Source organism: Grampus griseus (assembly GCF_964374135.1).
Source record: "Grampus griseus genome assembly, chromosome: 15".
Lineage (NCBI taxonomy): Eukaryota > Metazoa > Chordata > Mammalia > Artiodactyla > Delphinidae > Grampus > Grampus griseus.
The window spans coordinates 18281464-18301913 of NC_139009.1; the positions used below are offsets into that span (position 1 = coordinate 18281464).

General features: G+C 37.0%; 1 protein-coding gene across 3 annotated transcripts in view; it reads right to left on the reverse strand.

Annotated features, from left to right (window-relative positions):
- Nucleotides 1-20450, reverse strand: part of ITSN2 (intersectin 2) — a 158887-nt gene that overhangs the window by 48576 nt on the left and 89861 nt on the right. For all 3 annotated transcript variants that reach the window (XM_082671863.1, XM_082671862.1, XM_082671864.1), the window contains 5 exons: nt 16089-16258; nt 15638-15782; nt 12874-13079; nt 10616-10680; nt 8209-8375 (listed from right to left, as the gene is read on the reverse strand). In XM_082671863.1, the coding sequence (XP_082527989.1) occupies nt 8209-8375; nt 10616-10680; nt 12874-13079; nt 15638-15782; nt 16089-16258 (753 nt within the window). The remainder of the gene's footprint in view (nt 1-8208; nt 8376-10615; nt 10681-12873; nt 13080-15637; nt 15783-16088; nt 16259-20450) is intronic.

A 20450-nucleotide genomic window follows, 5' to 3' on the forward strand; every position in this document is an offset into this window, starting at 1 on the left:
TGAGGGGATGGAAAAAGATATTTCATGCAAATGGAAATCAATTAAGCTGGAATAGCAATCCTCCTATCAGGTAAAATAGACTTTAAAATAAAGAATGTTACAAGAGACAAGGAAGGACACTACATAATGATGAAGGGATCAATCCAAGGAGAAGATATAACAATTATAAATACATATGCACCCAACATAGGAGCACCTCAATACATAAGGCAACTGCTAACAGCTATAAAAGAGGAAATCGACAGTAACACAGCAATAGTGGGGGACTTCAACACCTCACTTACACCAATGGACAGATCATCCAAACAGAAAATTAATAAGGGAACACAAGCTTTAAATGACACAATAGACCAGATAGATTTAATTGATATTTACAGGACATTCCATCCAAAAACAGCAGATTACACTTTCTTCTCAAGTGCACATAGAACATTCTCCAGGACAGATCACATCTTGGGTCACAAATCAAGCCTCAGTAAATTTAAGAAAATTGAAATCATATCAAGCATCTTTTCTGACCACAACGCTATGAGATTAGAAATCAATTACAGGGAAAAAAACCGTAAAAAACACAAACACATGGAGGCTAAACAATACGTTACTAAATAACCAAGAGATCACTGAAGAAATCAAAGAGGAAATCAAAAAATACCTAGAAACAAATGACAACGAAAACACGATGATCCAAAACCTATGGGATGGCAGCCGCATAGCACAGGGAGATCAGCTCGGTGCTTTGTGACTGCCTGGAGGGGTGGGATAGGGAGGGTGGGAGGGAGGGAGACGCAAGAGGGAAGAGATATGAGAACATATGTATATGCCTAACTGATTCACTTTGTTATAAAGCAGAAACTAACACACCATTGTAAAGCAATTATACTCCAATAAAGATGTAAAAAACCACAAAAAAGAAAACCTATGGGATGCAGCAAAAGCAGTTCTAAGAGGGAAGTTTATAACTATACAATCCTACCTCAAGAAATGAGAAAAATCTCAAATAAACAATCTAACCTTACACCTAAAGGAACTAGAGAAAGAAGAAGAAACAAAACCCAAAGTTAGCGGAAGGGAAGAAATCATAAAGATCAGAGCAGAAATAAATGAAATAGAAACAAAGAAAACAATAGCAAAGATCAATAAAACTAAAAGCTGGTTCTTTCAGAAGATAAACAAAATTGATAAACCATTAGCCAGACCCATCAGTAAAAGAGGGAGAGGACTCAAATCAATAAAATTAGAAATGAAAAAGGAGAAGTTACAACAGACACTGCAGAAATACAAAGTATGCCAATAAAATGGACAACCTGGAAGAAATGGACAAATTCTTAGAAAGGTACAACCTTTCAAGACTGAACCAGGAAGAAATAGAAAATATGAACAGACCAATCACAAGTAACAAAATTGAAACTGTGATTAAAAAATCTTCCAACAAACAGAAGTCCAGGACCAGATGGCTTTACAAGTTAATTCTATCAAACATTTAGAGAAGAGCTAACACCCAACCTTCTCAAACTCTTCCAAAAAACTGCGGAGGAAGGAACACTCCCAAACTCATTATGTGAGGCCACCATCACCCTGATACAAAAACCAGACAAAAATACTACAAAAAAAGAAAATTACAGACCAAGATCACTCATGAATATAGATGCAAAAATCCTCCACAAAATACTAGTAAACAGAATCCAACAACACATTGAAAGGATCATACACCATGATCAAGTGGGATTTATCCCAGGGATGCAAGGATTCTTCAATATATGCAAATCAATCAATGTGATACACCATATTAACAAACTGAAGAAGAAAAACCGTATGATCATCTCAATAGATGCAGAAAAAGCTTCTGACAAAATTCAACACCCATTTATGATAGAAAACTCTCCAGAAAGTGGGCATAAAGGGAACCTACCTCAACATAATAAAGGCCATATATGACAAACCCACAGCAAACGTCATTCTTAATGGTGAAAAACTGAAAGCATTTCCTCTAAGATCAGGAACAAGACAAGGATGTCCACTCTCACCACTATTATTCAACACAGTTTTGGACACAGCAATCAGAGAAGAAAAAGAAATAAAGGGAATACAAATTGGAAAAGAAGATGTAAAACTGACTGTTTGCAGATGACATGATACTATACATAGAGAATCCTAAAGATGCCACCAGAAAACTACTAGAGCTAATCAATGAATCTGGTAAAGTTGCAGGATACACAATTAATGAATAGAAATCTCTTGCATTCCTATATACTAATGATGAAAAATCTGAAAGAGAAATTAAGGAAACACTCCCATTTACCACTGCAACAAAAAGAATAAAATACCCAGGAATAAACCTACCTAGGGAGACAAAAGACCTGTATGCAGAAAACTATAAGACACTGAGGAAAGAAATTAAAGATGATACAAACAGATGGAGAGATATACCATGTTCTTGGATTGTAAGAATCAATATTGTGAAAATGACTATACTACCCAAAGCAATCTACAGATTCAATGCAATCCCTATCAAATTACCAATGGCATTTTTTACAGAAATAGAACAAAAAATCTTAAAATTTGTATGGAGACACAAAGACCCCGAAAAGCCAAAGCAGTCTTGAGGGAAAAAAGCAGAGCTGGAGGAATCAGACTCCCTGACTTCAGACTATACTACAAAGCTATAGTAATCAAGACAATATGGTACTGGCACAAAAACAGAAATATAGATCAATGGAGCAGGATAGAAAGCCCAGAGACAAACCCACACATGTATGGTCAACTAATCTATGACAAAGGAGGCAAGGATATACAATGGAGAAAAGACAGTCTCTTCAATAAGTGGTACTGGGAAAACTGGACAACTACATGTAAATGAATGAAATTAGAACACTCCCTAACATCACACACAAAAATAAACTCAAAATGGATTAGAGACCTAAATGTAAGACTGGACATTATAAAACTCTTAGAGGAAAACATAGGAGTAACACTCTTTGACATCAATCATAGCAAGATCTTTTTTGATCCACCTCCTAGAGTAATGGAAATAAAAACAAAAATAAACAAATGGGACCTAATGAAACTTCAAAGTTTTTGCACAGCAAAGGAAATCATAAACAAGATGAAAGGACAACCCTTAGAATGGGAGAAAATATTTGCAAACGAATCAACAGACAAAGGATTAACCTCCAAAATATATAAACAGCTCACGCAGCTCAATACTAAAAAAGCAACAACCCAATCCAAAAATGGCCAGAAGACCTAAATAGACATTTCTCCAAAGAAGACATACAGATGGCCAAGAGGCACATGAAAAGCTGCTCAACCTCACTGATTATTAGAGAAATGCAAATCAAAACTACAATGAGGTAATACCTCACACCAGTTAGAATGGGCATCATCAGAAAATCTACAAACAGCAAATGCTGGAGAGGGTGTGGAGAAAAGGGAACCCTCTTGCACTGTTGGTGGGAATGTAAACTGATACAGCCACTATGGAGAACAGTATGGAGGTTCCTTAAGCAACTAAAAACAGAATTACCATATGATCCAGCAATCCCACTACTGGGCATATACTCTGAGAAAACCATAATTCAAAAAGACACATGCATCCCAATGTTCATTGCAGCTCTATTTACAATACCCAGGTCATGGAAGCAACCTACATGCCCATCAACAGATGAATGGATAAAGAAGATGTGGTACATATATACAATGGAATATTACTCAGCCATAAAAAGGAACGAAATTGGGTTATTTGTTGAGACATGGATGGATCTAGAGACTGTCAAACAGAGTGAAGTAAGTCAGAAAGAGAAAAACAAATATCATATATTAATGCATATATGTGGAACTTAGAAAAATGGTACAGATGAACCAGTGTTCAGGGCAGAAATAGAGACACAGATGTAGAGAACAAACGTATGGACAACAAGGGGGGCAAGTGGTGGTGGTATGATGAATTAGGAGATTGGGATTGACATGTATACACTAATATGTATAAAATGGATAACTAATAAGAACCTGCTTATTATTTATATTTATTTATAAAAATAATAAATAAAATTCAAAAAAAAAAAAAAAAAAAAGACCAGCAGCCAAGGAGGAAAGAAAAGGATTCTAAGACTGTCAATTCATTAGATTAAATTACGGTGTTCAAGTCAGTAAGCAAGGGGTTTGGGAGGCTCTAGGATTTTTGTTTTGTGATGTTTTAAAGTTTTTAATATCTTCAGAGCTGAGTTACGTATTTGGTCAATCAATGACAAACCTATAGAACATCTATGATTTCAAGTTATTAAAATGAAAAAGACTCAAGCCCAAGGAATATTACATAAGGGAATATTTTGGCTAAGACAATCAGGACTTGAGTAATATCTTCCTCTGTTTCTCAAGAATAACAAAATCTACCTTCTGGTTTTGGATGCAGTGTTTTAATTGTAGTCTACATCATTAATATAAGGATGTTAGAAGGGGAAAAATGGTCTTTTTTTGGGGGGGGGTAGTAATTTTGCTGGAGTGAGCTGAATAAATAGCAATAACTCTTTAGGGAATTTTTAAGAAAAAGGAAATTTTCATGATCAAATTCTGAACTAAGAAAGCAATGTAAGGTACTTTATTCTAAATTAGCACTTTACAATAAGGTAAGCACAAAAGCAAGGATTTTATATTGTTTTCCTAGCTGCAGAAGAGTCTATTCAATTCCATGAAATACTAAGGAACAAAGGACTAGTATAACAGAGTGCCTACTACGTGGTAGGCACTGTATAGTAACTTACAGGGCATGTAATCCTCAATGAGGTACTACTATCCTCATTTTTCAAATGAGAAAACTGTGGTTCAGAGAAGTGAAGCAACTTGTCTGAGATAAAATCCAGATCTGTCTTAATCCAAGGCATGCAATCATCCCACCTCCCCACTGTGACCCCAGGGAGTTAGCTAGTGTCTGATGATGGATATGACACTCAAAAACATATAACCAAATTAATGCTATAAATGCCTTTAGAGATACATATCTTGGTACTTAAAGGAGAGAAAGAGAGAGCGATCTCACAGAGCAGGAAATGACAAGTTCAGGCTTAGCCTTCTCAGTAGAGAACAGTCTGGAATTCCTTGGCACAGCAGAGTGGCAACCACGCAACCAGAACCCTTCAGCGCTGCCTCAGAGCCCTCAGAGACCAGTAGAGACACATCCCATCAGGACACGGGAGCTAGTTGAGTGTCCCTGAGAAAAGGCTAGGCCCAGCACATTTCCGGCTTCTGCTACGCACACCTGCTTGCTCTGCCTCTTGCCTGGCTCGCCGGCTGCAGCCATCTTATTCACTTGCTACCTTTTCTCTAATGCTGCCACTCAGGGTTTTTCTCAGTTCCTCCAAGCTCTCTCTCCCTCTCCTCCCACCTTAGGGCTATTGCATATGCATCTACCTGCAATGTACTCCAGTCTATCAGGATTTTTAGATGGAATCATCAGAAACCGACTCTGGCTGATTTAAGCCTAAGAGAAATGGAGTGTATTGGGTGGCTCACAGAATTTCCAGGAAGGCTGCAATACGAGGTCTGGAGATTAGGAAGAGACAAAGCAAAGCTGGACAAACAGAACTTCAGGCAAAATCACACCCAGAACCAGCCTGAAGAGGGCTCTGTTGCCTTTGCCTCTGAATGCAATGCTCCCTTAGACAAGGATATCCTGGAATCACTGCTCCAAAAACTGAATGTTGCTACCACACTCATTGCCACCAAAAGAAATTCTCAGCTATGCTTTTTGGTATCACTAGTTCCTGATTCACTGCCTTGGACAGATGACTCTGACCAAGCCTGGGTCATGTTCCCACACTCTAACTGCAAGGAAGGCTAGGAAAGTGAGTAGGTGGGCTTTGGAGAAGCCTGCCCCTTACCAAGACTCACACCCTGGGAAGGAATTCAGGAAAGGAATTCAGATGCTAAACAGCCAAGAAGTTCCACCCCTCGTTTCTTCCCCTGCTTTGCCTTTTCAAGACTGGCCTCCTTACAGTTCAGGTCTTTGTTGAACCAGCTCCTCAGAGGCCTTCCCTTGACCACCTCATCTTAAAAGATCTTCAGTCTGTTGTTACCTGCACCATGTTTGTTCCTTCACTGTACTTATCACAGTCGATCATCATTTATTTGGACTGTATCTTTCATGAGTACCTTGACTGCTTTGTTCACCTGTTTCCCAATGCCCCCGACCAAGCCTTACACAGATGCTCTCAGTGAACAGCTGTTGAATGAACGAGTAAGTGCATGAATACTTAAGAAGGCAGAGACTCTACCTGCTTAGTTTTCTCTAGATTCAATGTAGCTTTATGTTAAAGGAGTTTCCACACATTACACTGGGAATTAATCAAATTACTTTATAGGTACAGTCACAGTCTTATTAATTAGTACAATACCATGTTCCATTTTGTATTTCCATTATTATTATAATGGAAATATTATTACTATATTATTACTATTATTACTTGAGTGGTATTGCTTATCTAATTGGCATGCGATCATGCTATGGATTTTCACTAGGCAGTTTCTGCTCATAATTGGCCACTTTTCTTACCTGAACACATAAGAGATTTAAAAACACGTTTGAAAAGGTATATCTTGCTCTCTGTAACAAATCAGGTATAATCTTGTGTGCTATTATATGCCAAGTGTTTTCTTATAGAGAACTTCATAATCAAGATCTAGACCTGGCATTAATGACTAATGACTTCCCGGCTATGTCAGGATCTGAGATCATTAAACCTTTTCAGGAATGCTTCCCCACCATTACGCGGTTAAGTCCCTTAATGGTGCCTTAATTGGGGCTTTTATCGACTGCAGCAGCTCAGTAAATGTTTTTAATTCATCATTAGCTTTACAGTAATGAGTGTAGCCACTCAGTCGCCACTTCCAGCAAGCTGGCTCCTGGCTCCATGCCCCTGGACCTTAAACATGACTCTGGTCTAGTACTTCTCCACCACGAGAATCTGAGACCCTGACGTCTAGAGTCTTATAGATCTTTGCATTTTCCAGAATGTTCAACAGAGGCTTGGACACATGTTAATTATTACTCTGTTGAATGTTGGCTACATGAGTTCAGTGGCTATTTTAAAGTCTCTTTTAAATGTGTCTGCGTTCTCTCTCCACACGTAATGTAGTGCTTGTAAACACTGTCTATAGAACTGCGTCTGGCTCCTTGTCCCACCACCCTGGGAAGTCTAGAGTTTATGCTAAAAGGGCTTATCCCTTCTAAGGGTCCTTATCCCACTCGCAAAACTGTGTACAATATTTTGTGTGTAGGTGAATTTATTCAAGGAGAGGTTGTAATTTTCACCAGCCTCTCTGAGTTAGAAAAGTTTAAGAACTACTGCTCCAGAGGCTTCTAAATCTCAAATTGTCTGTCGGAAGTATACATGCACACTACATGCACACTTCCTCTCTCCCTGTATTCCTAAAAGGGGAGAAGCAGTGGTAACAGTAATGATAATAATAGTAATAATAAACGTTCATTGGACATATACAAAAAAATAAATAAAAAATAAAGTGGGATAGGTTCTTAAAATGAGGAAAAAAATATATTTATACATATGTGCTTATGACTTTTATGTGCAAGAGAATATAAATTTTAAAAAAACAGAAAAAAAAATTTAAAAAGCAAGTTATGTCATCATATAATGGGTTTAATTTTGTTATTTCAAAATGAATTAATAAATATTTTTAAAATTTCTGTTTTAATTTCTAATATGGAAAGTATTGCTAGATATAATCCATATATTTTCAGAAACTTTGGAGTCCCTCATAATTTTTAAGAATGTAAAAAGTTCCTGAAACCAAAAAGTCTGAGAACTGCTACACTATATCATACTAGTGGTGGGATGAAACGCAGCAGGAACTCAGAGTGTGGGCTGGGTCACATTCATGTCAGAGCCTTAAAGATTTACAGACTTCTTCAAGGCGGTCCCTTGTAAGCCTCCATGAATCCAGACCATTCCCTAACTTCAGTTATCATAAGGCCCAGCCCTATCTATGGCTTTTGTCCTTGGAATTTCATAGAAATAGTTTTGCCCTCATCTCTCTAACAGGATCCCTATAATAAACTACATTTTACTGAAGCTACCTTAAGTGGCTTCCTTGTAACCAAAGCAGCCTGACCAAAACCATATACATGCATCTGTTTTAAATATGAACCCTGATCAACAGGAACGGAATGCTTCTGTTTCTGTATCAAACTAACTCTACCTCGTGATCTTTTGGTTTGACGTAATTTGATGGAAAAATTCCAGTTCTATCTCCGATACTTCCTGTCCACCATTCTCCATCTTTCTGGGTCACCAATATTTCTTCACCTTCAGTGAAAGTCAAATCTCCAGGTTCTGCACTTGAATACGGATAAAGTGCAATATACTCTGTAGGAAACAAAGCAAAAAGAAACTAGTTTTGGTTGCAAGATTACAGAAGTAAAAAAACAACAACTGTTGATCTCCAAGATCTTGAGTAATTTTACTGTAAAAGCCCTTGTGACTTAAGGAAACTTAATGTAAAGAGATGTTAAGGTAGAAAATGGAATGAAGTAATTATTTAATAACTTCTTAGAAAAAGATTACGTCTTTGACTGAACATAAAACTTTATCACAGGGTTTCTTTTTTCCCCAACCGTATCGTCATCACCATGATCATCACCATCATCATCATCATGTCACAGAGAATAACCCCAAAACTACAAATAGATATCAGTATCTTTACAGAGAGTCAAGACATGAAAAGTTTTTTTAACCTTCTTACATATAGTTTAATCTGCTAAATTCTTTTCTCTTTAATTCTTTTACATACAGTTATGGAAATGCCCACTATTCAGCTGACATCAGTACTAGAGGCCAATTTCCATCACAATGGCCCAGCTCCTAGCACAGTGCTTGGCACAGAATAGATGCTCAATAAATATTTGTTCATGAATAACCTTATGGGAAATGTCTAAGTTTTTATACTGGCTTTGTTTTTTTGTTCAGATGATTACTAGTACTTAGAAGAAACAGTCAATGACCAGGTTTTAGAAGTCTCTTTTTCTTTCTTCTAGTACTATTTGTATTTGTTGACATGAAATTTGCTCAGTAGATCATAAACTGGAGATGGCCAGAACCAGTATCCGGAAACTATTTACTATCCACATTTCCGTATTATTCAATTTAGCTGACTTAAGAAGATGAAAAATGCTTACAAGATTAAGGTGTGTTGCAACAAGCCAGGTCCTTTCCAAAATGCTCCTCACCACTTTCCTAGGATCATTCCACTGCAGTTATTCCACAGTAAACCTCTGGTTGCAGCCTTGCTGGTGACTCGAGTTCCCTAACCTTTCACAGCTGAGCCCTGGCTCATACCTTTCCCTCTGTCCACCAAGCGTTCTCTTCGTCACTAAGCAAGAACTTACTCATTGTTTAAGATGATTCAACGTGGCCACCTCTGTGGATTCACAGGTCCTACTCAAAATTATGTTTTTGTTCATTCATTATAGAATTTATTACAATTATATGCCTAGCCTTCCCATTTTACTGTGAGCACTTGGGAAACTATTTTATTCATCCGTGTATATTTCAGGCTCTAGCATACAATCTCTAATGTAGTAGATACTGAATAAACTGTTTAATTTACCATTAAGCTGATTTTCTTGAGCAATATAAACAAAATGTACTTAAACTGTTCAACTAATTTTACAGTGAATATATAATTCATTTATAAACCTACACAACTATTAAATAACAATACTGTCTGAAATAAGGGTGGACATTTTTCAGCACAATATCAAAATTAAGATACTCAAACAACCCAAAGGGCAATAAAAAAATTCTTTGTAATATTTATGATTAAAGTGTATCTTGATTTCAAATCCTACTTAATGATTTATATGGTACACTGTAATTAAAATGCAATTCAGGGGGCTTCCCTGGTGGTGCAGTGGTTGGGAGTCCGCCTGCCGATGCGGGGGACACGGGTTTGTGCCCTGGTCCAGGAGGGTCCCACATGCAGCGGAGCGGCTGGGCCCGTGAGCCATGGCCGCTGGGCCTGTGCGTCCGGAGCCTGTGCTCCGCAACGGGAGAGGCCACAACAGTGAGAGGCCCGCGTACCGCAAAAAAAAAGAAAAGAAAAGAAAATGCAATTCAGGGAATTCCCTGGCGGTCCAGTGGTTAGGACTCCACACTCTCACTGCTGAGGGCCCGGGTTCAATCCCTGGTCAGGGAACTAAAAATCCCACAAGCCGCGCAGTAAGGCCAAAAACAAACAAACAAACAAACAAGTGCAATTCATAAACAACTAAATGTACTGAAATTTCCTTATATTCTAAACATCTATAATCTAGATATATAATAAAAGGAAAACAAAAGACTTCATGTTATCTCATTGCAACACTTATCTATGATCTTATTTATTGAGGCAGTCTATGCTGAATTTTTATAGTAATGATTTTCTAAAAGCGTCAAGTATTTTCAGCTATATATTTTTTATATCCTCAATATTCATGTGAAATAGAGCGGGAGCAGGTTTTCCTAACCTCACTTTAACACTGAAGACACAGAAGTAAGGAGAGTAACAACTGTGGGAAGTCAGTAGCTAATTTGACTTCCATCTAATTTATAAATCTCCAAAAGCTCACCTTCTCCCACTGTAGAGGCTGCAGAGGTAGGTTTCTTGTTTACAGCTGCATACAAAGCTTCTGGTCTGCCAAATATACACACAAGCAGATTAAAAAAAATAATAAAATAACAAAAAAAAGACATCAACAAGTAAATAAAAAAGGTGATTTGATGAAAACAGGAGGTTTTAGCAGTGCATTCTTTTTAAGGGCTAAAATTAATTGAAATATTGTCTCAGTACACAGGCTAGAAATACCCTCATATGCAAAATCCTAGTGGATTAAGAACTGCCTACTTACAAACGACTTAATTTTTTTAAATCTACTGAGGTAATTTCAATATGATTTATAAACAGTTTTTCAAATGTGAGATATTTTGCCTTTCTAAAGTAACTTAAAAGACATGAGGCATTGGTAAATGGGCAGTTATTTGGTAAAGCACACATGGGACTTGGCTTGGTTTAGAGAAAAATAAGGGCAGTATATAAATTTTACTACTTGTTTAGAGCACAGTACATTTAAAAATATGTAAAAATAACAGAACTTTATTTTTACATTTTGGAACATACATAGCTTTTATTTCCAACTTAACCCAGGAAACTGTTTTCAAAAATCTGGAAAACTGTGGTATTTTAAGAACTAGACATCTGTAGAATACATCAGGGCTCCCCAGGACCTGTGAGTAAATTGTATAGTGAAGCAGTTTATAGGTTAACAGAGGGGACCCTTACTACAACTCATGGGCACACTGAATGGACTGCCTTGCTGAATTCTCCATTACCGCAGCATTTCGAGTTGCATGCCTTATCTGTTAGAAAAGATCAGTAATTGAATGAAAAGTTAGAAGAAATGCCCTTTAAGGCATTTAAACTTAATCCCTTTGTGTTTAAGTTTTCCTTCTCTGTAAAATGTCATGGAGTTTAAATAAGATAATTACTATAAAGGGTCTAGCACAGTGCCAGCATACATATCAGCTATGTATTATTGTTGTTCCTGTTATTACACACTCTAAATCTAAAATTCCATGTCAGTCTGAAAAGTAAATTTCTGCATTTGAACTGAAAATTGATGTATAGAACCTTAGCACTGAAAGGATTTTTAAAGGTTTTTTAGTTTATTATTTTCATTCAATCAATTAAAAAACTAGAGACCAAGCAGGTTACCCCATACAGTCTGGCAAAAATAGCAGAATCAGAACTCAAGGCTCTTGATTTCCAAAGACCCCGTTCCTTTTCAATAAATCATTTTGCTTTTCTATTTAGATCAATTTCCATATAAAACACAAATGATAATTACCCACAGCTATATTAGAGTACTTATTTGTTTGTATTAAAGATGTTTGATGACCTGACTCCCTTACAGACTGGGAAACAAAGGCCAGAGACCTTATCTGGTTTTGTTTTTTGTTCATGCAAAAGTTCATTCATTTGACTGTCCTTTCATTCGCTTCTCTCCTCATTTACTAAGTAAATATGATTGAGCAGCTACTATGCATTAAGATCACACTAGGTATGGAAAAACTGAAAAATGAACAAAAAAGACGTGAATCCCACCCTCCTGGAGTTTATGACCTAATAAGGGATATAGGTAAGAAAGTAAATAACTACAACACAGTGTGTCATGAGCCGTAAGAAACGTGATGTTCAGGGAACTCTGGAGGCCCAGAGATGGGAACGCCTCACTCTGGCAAAGGCGAGGCCCTTGGTATTGATTTGTCTAAATATTGACAATTTACAGTAAATAATAAGGGAGAAACCTCCAAAGGAAATGAAAAATAACTTCTCTAACTGACCTGATGTTAGTACAAAGAAAGCAACAGATCTAAAATCTTAAGCACTTTGAAAACTTTAGGAATCTGAAATAACTAGATTAAAAGATGTTCAAAAATTGGACCAAATCATCTGAGGTATGATTTTTTTACTCTAGGAATCACCCTTCTGATATCAAACTCAAGCATAAACTTTTAATTTTCCTGCACAGCCAACTGTACTGTGGCTGACTCATCAGTGAAAATACCAACATCCACGCCTCATGTAAACACACAAAAATGCTTACTCTTGGGCTTCCCTGGTGGCGCAGTGGTTGAGAGTCCGCCTGCCGATGCAGGGGACACGGGTTTGTGCCCCGGTCCGGGAAGATCCCACATGCCGCAGAGCGGCTGGGCCCGTGAGCCATGGCCGCTGAGCCCGCGCGTCCGGAGCCTGTTGCTCCGCAACGGGAGAGGCCACAGCAGCGAGAGGCCCGCGTACCGCCCAAAAAAAAAAAAAAAAAATGCTTACTCTTCCCGCCTGACTTCACTCCCAGGGATGATTTTGACGTAAGATTTTGGAAACCATCCTCTTCCTCCATGCACCTCCCCAAACCACCAATTTTCTTGCTGCTCCAAGACAGTAATGATATCATGTTTTGAGAAGTTCAAGTGGTTATCTTTCTTTGCAGTCCAGGAACAAAGGGCCTGTGCTTTTAGGTTTTCTACAACCTGTCCCTGTGAAATCAAAACCACAAAATTAAAAACAAACAAACAAAAAACACAATGGTAACCATGATTTTTGTTTTCTAGTATATAACATACTTACTGTTCAAACAGCAGATCAGTTTGGTGTGGTGGTGACTTAATATCAATGGTGACTTAATCTACTAACCAACTTAAAATTATATATGACAGACAACCACCTGAATAGCCTTCTGTGAAGTTAAAGACCCAACAGCTACCATTCAAGGAAACATCTTGGCACTAAGTATCACAGGTATGGAAGGTAAACCCTGGGTATGCAAGAAGTATACTCATAGATCCATCAAGTATGTATCACAGAACAAATGAAAAGGGGAACCCTTTCTCTCCTCCAGTTTCCAAAGTCTCCTCACTGCAGTGGATTCTGTTTATTCCACTAGGAGTGGAGATGCAGTTGTGATGGGCCTCCCTCCACTTTCCTGTTTTCTGTTTCATAACGTCTTCTTATTCTCATTCATCCTTCTTTCTTTCCTTCTTCTCTCAGAGGAAGTAGTGTTTTCATTTTGTTGATAGGGCTAGCCTCTTCACCTGTGCTCTAAACTTTTTATCATGTCCTCCCACCTTCTAACAATATTTTGTAACACTGTGATTTCTCTCTTGAATCTTTAACTTTCCACTTCTCTATTTACTTCTACTTCTTAAAAAATATTTATTTATTTATTTGGCTGTACTGGGATCTTAGTTGCTACATGTGTGATCTTAGGTTGTGGCATTTGGGATCTAGTTCCCTGACCAGGGATTGAACCTAGGCCCTCTGCATTGGGAGTGTGGAGTCTTAACCACCGGACCACCAGGGAAGTCCCCTTACTTCTACTTCTAACTTCCTTAAAGAAAGAACAGTCTTAAACTTGCTTTCCAATTTCACCCCTCAGTCCATTCTAATTTAGCTTCTGTAACCATCACAATACTGAATCTCTTGACAAGATCATTGATAACATCAGAGCCAAAAGCTTCTTGCAAACCCTTACCTTCTCTGATCTCTGAACAGTGCTGACATCACTAAAACCCCTGCAGTTCGTGAAGTTCACTCTCTGGTGATCGATGGCTCCTCTTTGGTCCAGTCTCCTTCCCTTCCTGTTTTACATGATTTCCCTAATCTTATTTATGCCTATGATTTCTCAAATCTGTATCTTAATTATAACTTTATCTTTTGAGCTCCAGACTTGTAAATCAAGCTGCCTGCTGGGCCTTCCCAGCAGGTTGTCCCTCCTACAAATACCTAAGTTGCACGTCTGAAATGTAATCACTTTTAGAACCCACAAAACCCACTCCTCCGATACTGCCATCCTCTCAGTTACTCAAGCTAAAGACCCTGAAGAGGTATGTTTAACTCCAACTTCTTCCTCACTCTTCACATTCAATGAATTGCCAATTTTATGCTGACTCCTAACACTCTTTTAAGTCCATCTCCTCTTCTATATATTTTCATTACTGGTTCACATCATCTGTTACTTAGCTATTGTAATATCCTCCCTTTGTTGGTCTCCTTCCTTTGCTTCCTTCCACAATCTGGCCTCTATACTACTGCCAGAGTTATCCTTCTAAAATATACACTTCAACTCTCCTCTTAAAAACCTTCATGGGCTTTCCACTGCCAGTTGCTTAGCATGGTATTAAATGCTTCACAAATAAACCTCAACCTCTCCAACTTCACTTAACCCTTTCTTCACGAATCCTGTACTCTAGCCACACTATAAACAATACTTGTTTCCTATAAACTCCTCTTGTTAACATGCCTCAGTGACTTTTCCCAAATTGTTCTTTCACAGGAATAACTTTCCTTCTTTGTTTGGTGAAAGCTTGCTCATTTTTGAAGGTTCGACTGAAATGCCTTACCTATTGTGAAGCCTGCTCCAATTCCCACAGATTGAATTGAAATGCTCTCTCCTATACCCCTTAAGATTTCATAAAATATCTTTATTACAACACTTCTCATACAGTTATTTATTTATATGTTTGTCTTCATTAGATTGACTTCTTAATGGCAGAGGTTTTTTTTTTTTTCCATTAAATTTCTAGCACATAATAAATGCCTGGAACCTGTGGTCACACAATAAACATTCTTTGAGTGAAGGACTCTATTCTGATGAAGTCTGCGATTTCTTTTTAATAATGTTAACGTAACAATGCTGGCATCTCGGTTACATCCAAACCAGAGGCTAAACATATATATAACACAGTTCTCACACAAATGACTTACTTAAGGAAAACACAAACAAAAAAACCCCAAGCCCAAGCTCTTCTTACAATAACTACAAATTAAGACTATAATCAGATTTGTAAAAATGATATTTTGAGCTCAGAAACCTTAGCTGGTAGCAACTTGCTACTATGAGAATAAATTGTTGGGAAACCTCTAATAATAATTTCTTCAACTTCGTATCACATATGAATGGTAAGAAAAGAAACTAAATGATACAAACTTTGGTTAGATGAGTAAATGATGGCCTTGTACAAAAATCTTCATTCTATTTTATGTGAACCAGGAGCAATGTCAAAGAATAAAACACAAGAAAATTAAAGATACATACCTGTCCGTGAATAGGTGATGTAGATACAGGGGACACAGTGCGAGTAAAAGCTGATTTTTTCTGCCATGATGTGTTAACAGTTAGGCTTGAAAACGATACGTTTTGATAATCAGTCACTGATGCTGGTTGATTTGAAGAAAGTGATCTATAAATATAACAATATGACAAAAGTGTACTTAATTGTTCAGAATCTTATGAAGTACTACCAATTTATCTATTTGTATATAATATACATTGTGTTGAAACACAACTTGGGCAAAAAAAAAAAATTATGAACTACTGACCCATGTTTTTATTTACTAAACATCAGAATTAAATTTGGAACAAAAGGTACTCTTAGAGAGTCCAGTGCAGATTACAATATGATTAAGTAGCAGGTTGACACAAATACATATTAGGTGTTCACACATTTGCAGAGACGTGTAAACTCCATTATTAGCTAAAAACTTACTCAGAAGTTGAGGTAGCAGATAAAGACACTGTAGGAGGAAGTAAGGCCTTCTTAGGCGACACAGATTTTTCAGACATTATTTTTTCTACATAGTTGCATGGAAACCAGCCAAAATTTCCTTGAAAACTACCATAAAGCCAACCAGGTTCTCCTATGGTTTTTTCATCAACCTATGGAAACAAAAAGTAGGGTTAACAGTGGTTAGAAAGCCACTTATTTACAAAGGAAAGAGATGCAGACCACTGTCCGGCAGCCTAATTTTCAGAATTAAGTCCGTCTAACTAAACAGCTAAAGCACTTTCTACAGATTATTAACTCTAATGATGGACAAGGTGCCTTTTTAAATTTAAATTTTTAATTTTATCCAAGTTAATACATAAAAATAGTTTACATTCCTATCAGAGTCTTTTTGAATTCTCTAGGAGAAACAGAAAACTTTTTCTGAATACTATTTTCCAGCTGGTAAAACACAGAGGTGATTTATAGCTTCATTTCTTCTCCCAGACATTTCCCTCCTACAGTCTGGCATCCTCTGTCCTCACAGCACCCCTTCTTCCGCTTCTTGGTCCTTTGTCCTTTAAACACTGATGATACCTCAAGTTTTATCGCTGGCTCTCTTACTTCATACTATACACTTCTGGAAGAGGCCCACTCACTTCTATAGTGATCAGTTCTTTATACGATATATTTGCAGAACTGACTTCTTTTTTCTAATGGGATAAGCCTGTACTTTCAACTACTTCCCAGATATCTTCAACTGGATAATCCACAAGAACTTCCAACTCAAGTCAAAGATTGAACTTGTTTTCTTCCCCAGTCTACTCCTTCTCCTAAATTCCTGTATCTCTGTTATTCTTACCATCAAAGACTTAGTCATTCTAAATAAAAAATCTTTGGATAGGGAGGGTGGGAGGGAGGGAGATGCAAGAGGGAAGAGATATGGGGACATATGTATATGTATAACTGATTCACTTTGTTATAAAAGCAGAAACTAACACACCATTGTAAAGCAATTATACTCCAATAAAGATGTAAAAAAAAAAAATCTTTGGCTCTTACCTCTCTTACACTTCCATATCCAAACTGTGTTGATTTTGCTTCTAAAAGGTCTTTCGAATTTTTTTTTTCAACCCTACCCTCCTAACCTACTTCAGGCCTTTTTCATTTCACAGCTAGATTACCGTAATCTTTACTCATCCTTCAAGATTCTGTTAACTGCCCCCAAACTAGGTCAGAGTTATCTCATACATACTGTCATGAGATAGCATGCATTATCATACTGTGTGATTCTTTATTTACATGTATCTCTTCCATTTGTCTGTGAGCCTTTTAATTGATACCCATTGCCCAGCATAATACATATTTGCTTAATTCATTGAATAAATATGCCAACTATGTCTCTGTTCTCCACTCCATTTTCTATACTTTTTAGATAACCTTTCTAAAATAGATTTGACAGTGTTTTACCTATCAAAATCATGTAGAATTTGTATGGTGATTCCATATCCATTAGGATTTTTAAAAACACTTTTTTTGAGGTGTAATTAGCATATTATAAATTTCACATTTAAGGTATTAAATGTGATAAGTTTTGACATACGTATACAGTTGTGAAAAATCACACAACCAAGATAATAACCATATCTATCAACCCAAAATGTCTCCTTTTGCTCTACTGAAAGCACTCCCTCCCATTCCTCCACTTGACCCACACCCCATCTCCAGGAAGACACTGGTCTGCTTTTTGTCATTATAAATTAGTCTGCATGCTCTAGAACTTTATATAAATAAAATCACACAATATACATCCCTTTCTGGGGGGTCTGACTTTTACTCGGCCTATTATTTATTATTTTGAGATCCATCCATGTTGTAGTGAATGTGAATAGTTCATTTCATTTTATTGTTGAGTAATATTACATTGTATGATGTACCACAATTTGTCTGTTTACCTACTGATAGAAGATTGAATTGTTTCCAGTTTCTGGCGATTACAAATAAAGCTGCCATAAACATTTGTCTTTGTATGGACATATGCTTTCAATTCTCTCGAGTAAAGATCTAGGAGTGACAGGGCTGGCTCATATGGTAGATGCATGTTTAACTTATTTTACTGATAATAATGACTTTATTGAGATATAATTCACCATACAATCCTTCCGTTTAAAGTACACAAATCAATGGATTTTAGTATATTCACTTATGCAACCATTATCACAATCGATTATAGAAACTTCTCTATTAAAAAGAAACCTTGTACTATGTTGTATCTAACAGTCTAAGAAACCCTTGAGCAGCCCAAAGCTGTAAGGATTTTCTCCAATGTCTTTTTCTAGAAGTTCTACAGTTCTAGGTTTTACATTTCAGGATTTACCTCTGATCTATTTTGAGTTAACTTTCATATATGTTGTAAGGAATAAATCAAAATTCATTTTTGTGCATATGGATATCCAAATGTTCCAATGTCATTTGCTTTTTTGAAAAGACTAGGACTTCCCTGGTGGTGCAGTGGGTAAGAATCCGCCTGCCAATGCAGGGGACATGGGTTCGAGCTCTGGTCCAGGAAGATCTCACATGCCGCAGAGCAACTAAGCCTATGCACCACAACTGCTGAGCCTGCGCTCTAGAGCCCGAGAGCCACAACTACTGAAGCCCACGCGCCCTAGAGCCCGCGTTCCACAACAAGAGAAGCCACCGCAATGAGAAGCCCGCACACCTCAACAAAGAGTAGCCCCCGCTCGCCGCAACTAGAGAAAGTCTACGCAGCAACAAAGACCCAATGCAGCCAAAAATAAATACATAAATTTATATATAAAAAAAAGGACTATCCTTTCTCCACTGAGTTGACTTTGTACCTTTATAAAAAATCAGTTATATAAATATGCAGTTGTAGATCCAGTTATTCTGTTCCACTTGTCTATTTTCCAATCTAGATACTAATACTACACCATTCTTATTGCTATAACTTTTATAATAAGCCTTATAATCAGGTAGCATAAGATCTCCAACTTTGTTCTTCTTTTTCCAAAGTGGTTTGGTTATGAATCAGCTTGTAAATTTTTACAAAAAAGTGGAAAAGAAGTACTGAGATCTTCCTGAATGGAACACTTGTAGGATAGAGCCTGAGGATTTGCCCAAACTGTTCTCATTTAAGTATTATTTCCTAAGCTCTGTATTTATCTAAAACAGAGATAATTTAGAAAAAAAAATGTTAAAAAAAATATATAATATGTATAAAATTCTCTATTAAAAAGGGCTACCCTTTTAATATGTCTGATGAACTTAACGTGATTGAGAGACGCCGATATTGCTGTTTCTGTTATCTTGTGCACGAGACCTATTAGACGTGTGAAAATACCCCTTGGAAAAGAAGTCTGTGCTAATATAATTGTACATTCTATGCTGTCATATGTAGCATATCACATAGACAACTGTCTGGCTGTACTTGGAAGACTTTTTGAAATCTGATTGCTACTCAATGATTTTCTGTTTTAAACAGTGTTAAACAGATCACATATGCAAGTAATAAGACCAAAAATCTTAACACCAATGTATACAATTAAACTGCATAGCTTATATTCTTAAAAAAAAAAAAAAGCCTGGTGGGAGTTTGATTGAAACTGCCTTGAATCTATAGAACAATTTGAGGAGAATTGCTTTCTTATCAATACAGAGTCTTCCAATCCATAAACATGTATAGCTTTCCATTTATTTAGGTCTTCCATTTTTCTCAACAATACTTTGTAATTTTCAATAAACAGGTCCTGTACATCTTTTGTCAGTTTTATATCTAAGCATTTCATATTTTGTATGTTACTGTAAATGTTATTTTTAATTTCAATTTCTGAATATCCATTGCTTGTATGTAGAAATACAACTAATTTCTGTATATCGATCTTGTTTCCTGCAACTTTGCTAAACTCACTTATTACTTCTAGTAGCTTTTTTTTTCTTTTTAAGATTCTATGGGATTTTCTACACAATCATGTCTTCTGCAAATTAAATCTTACTTCTCCATTTCCAATCTTGATGTCTTTTATTCTATGCTGAGTCACTGCAGATCCATCACGATTTTTATCCTAGAAGATCCCATCTCTCTAGTTTTAAGCTCTTCAAAGTTCAAACTTCTTAGTGTAGAATTCAAGGCCTCTGAAATTGTGGTTTCTTTGTCAAGTACCAACTTACCTTTCTAGCTTCATCTCCTAATATTTGTCCCATATTCTAGGTAAGTGGTTATGTGACATTCTTTAAACACACCAGGCTCAGTGTTTTTGTTCAAGATATTCCTCCTGCCAGAATTTTGTCAGGTTTAGGGGAAAGAACACAGACTTTGGAGTTAAGTGAACCATGTTTCAGTCTTAG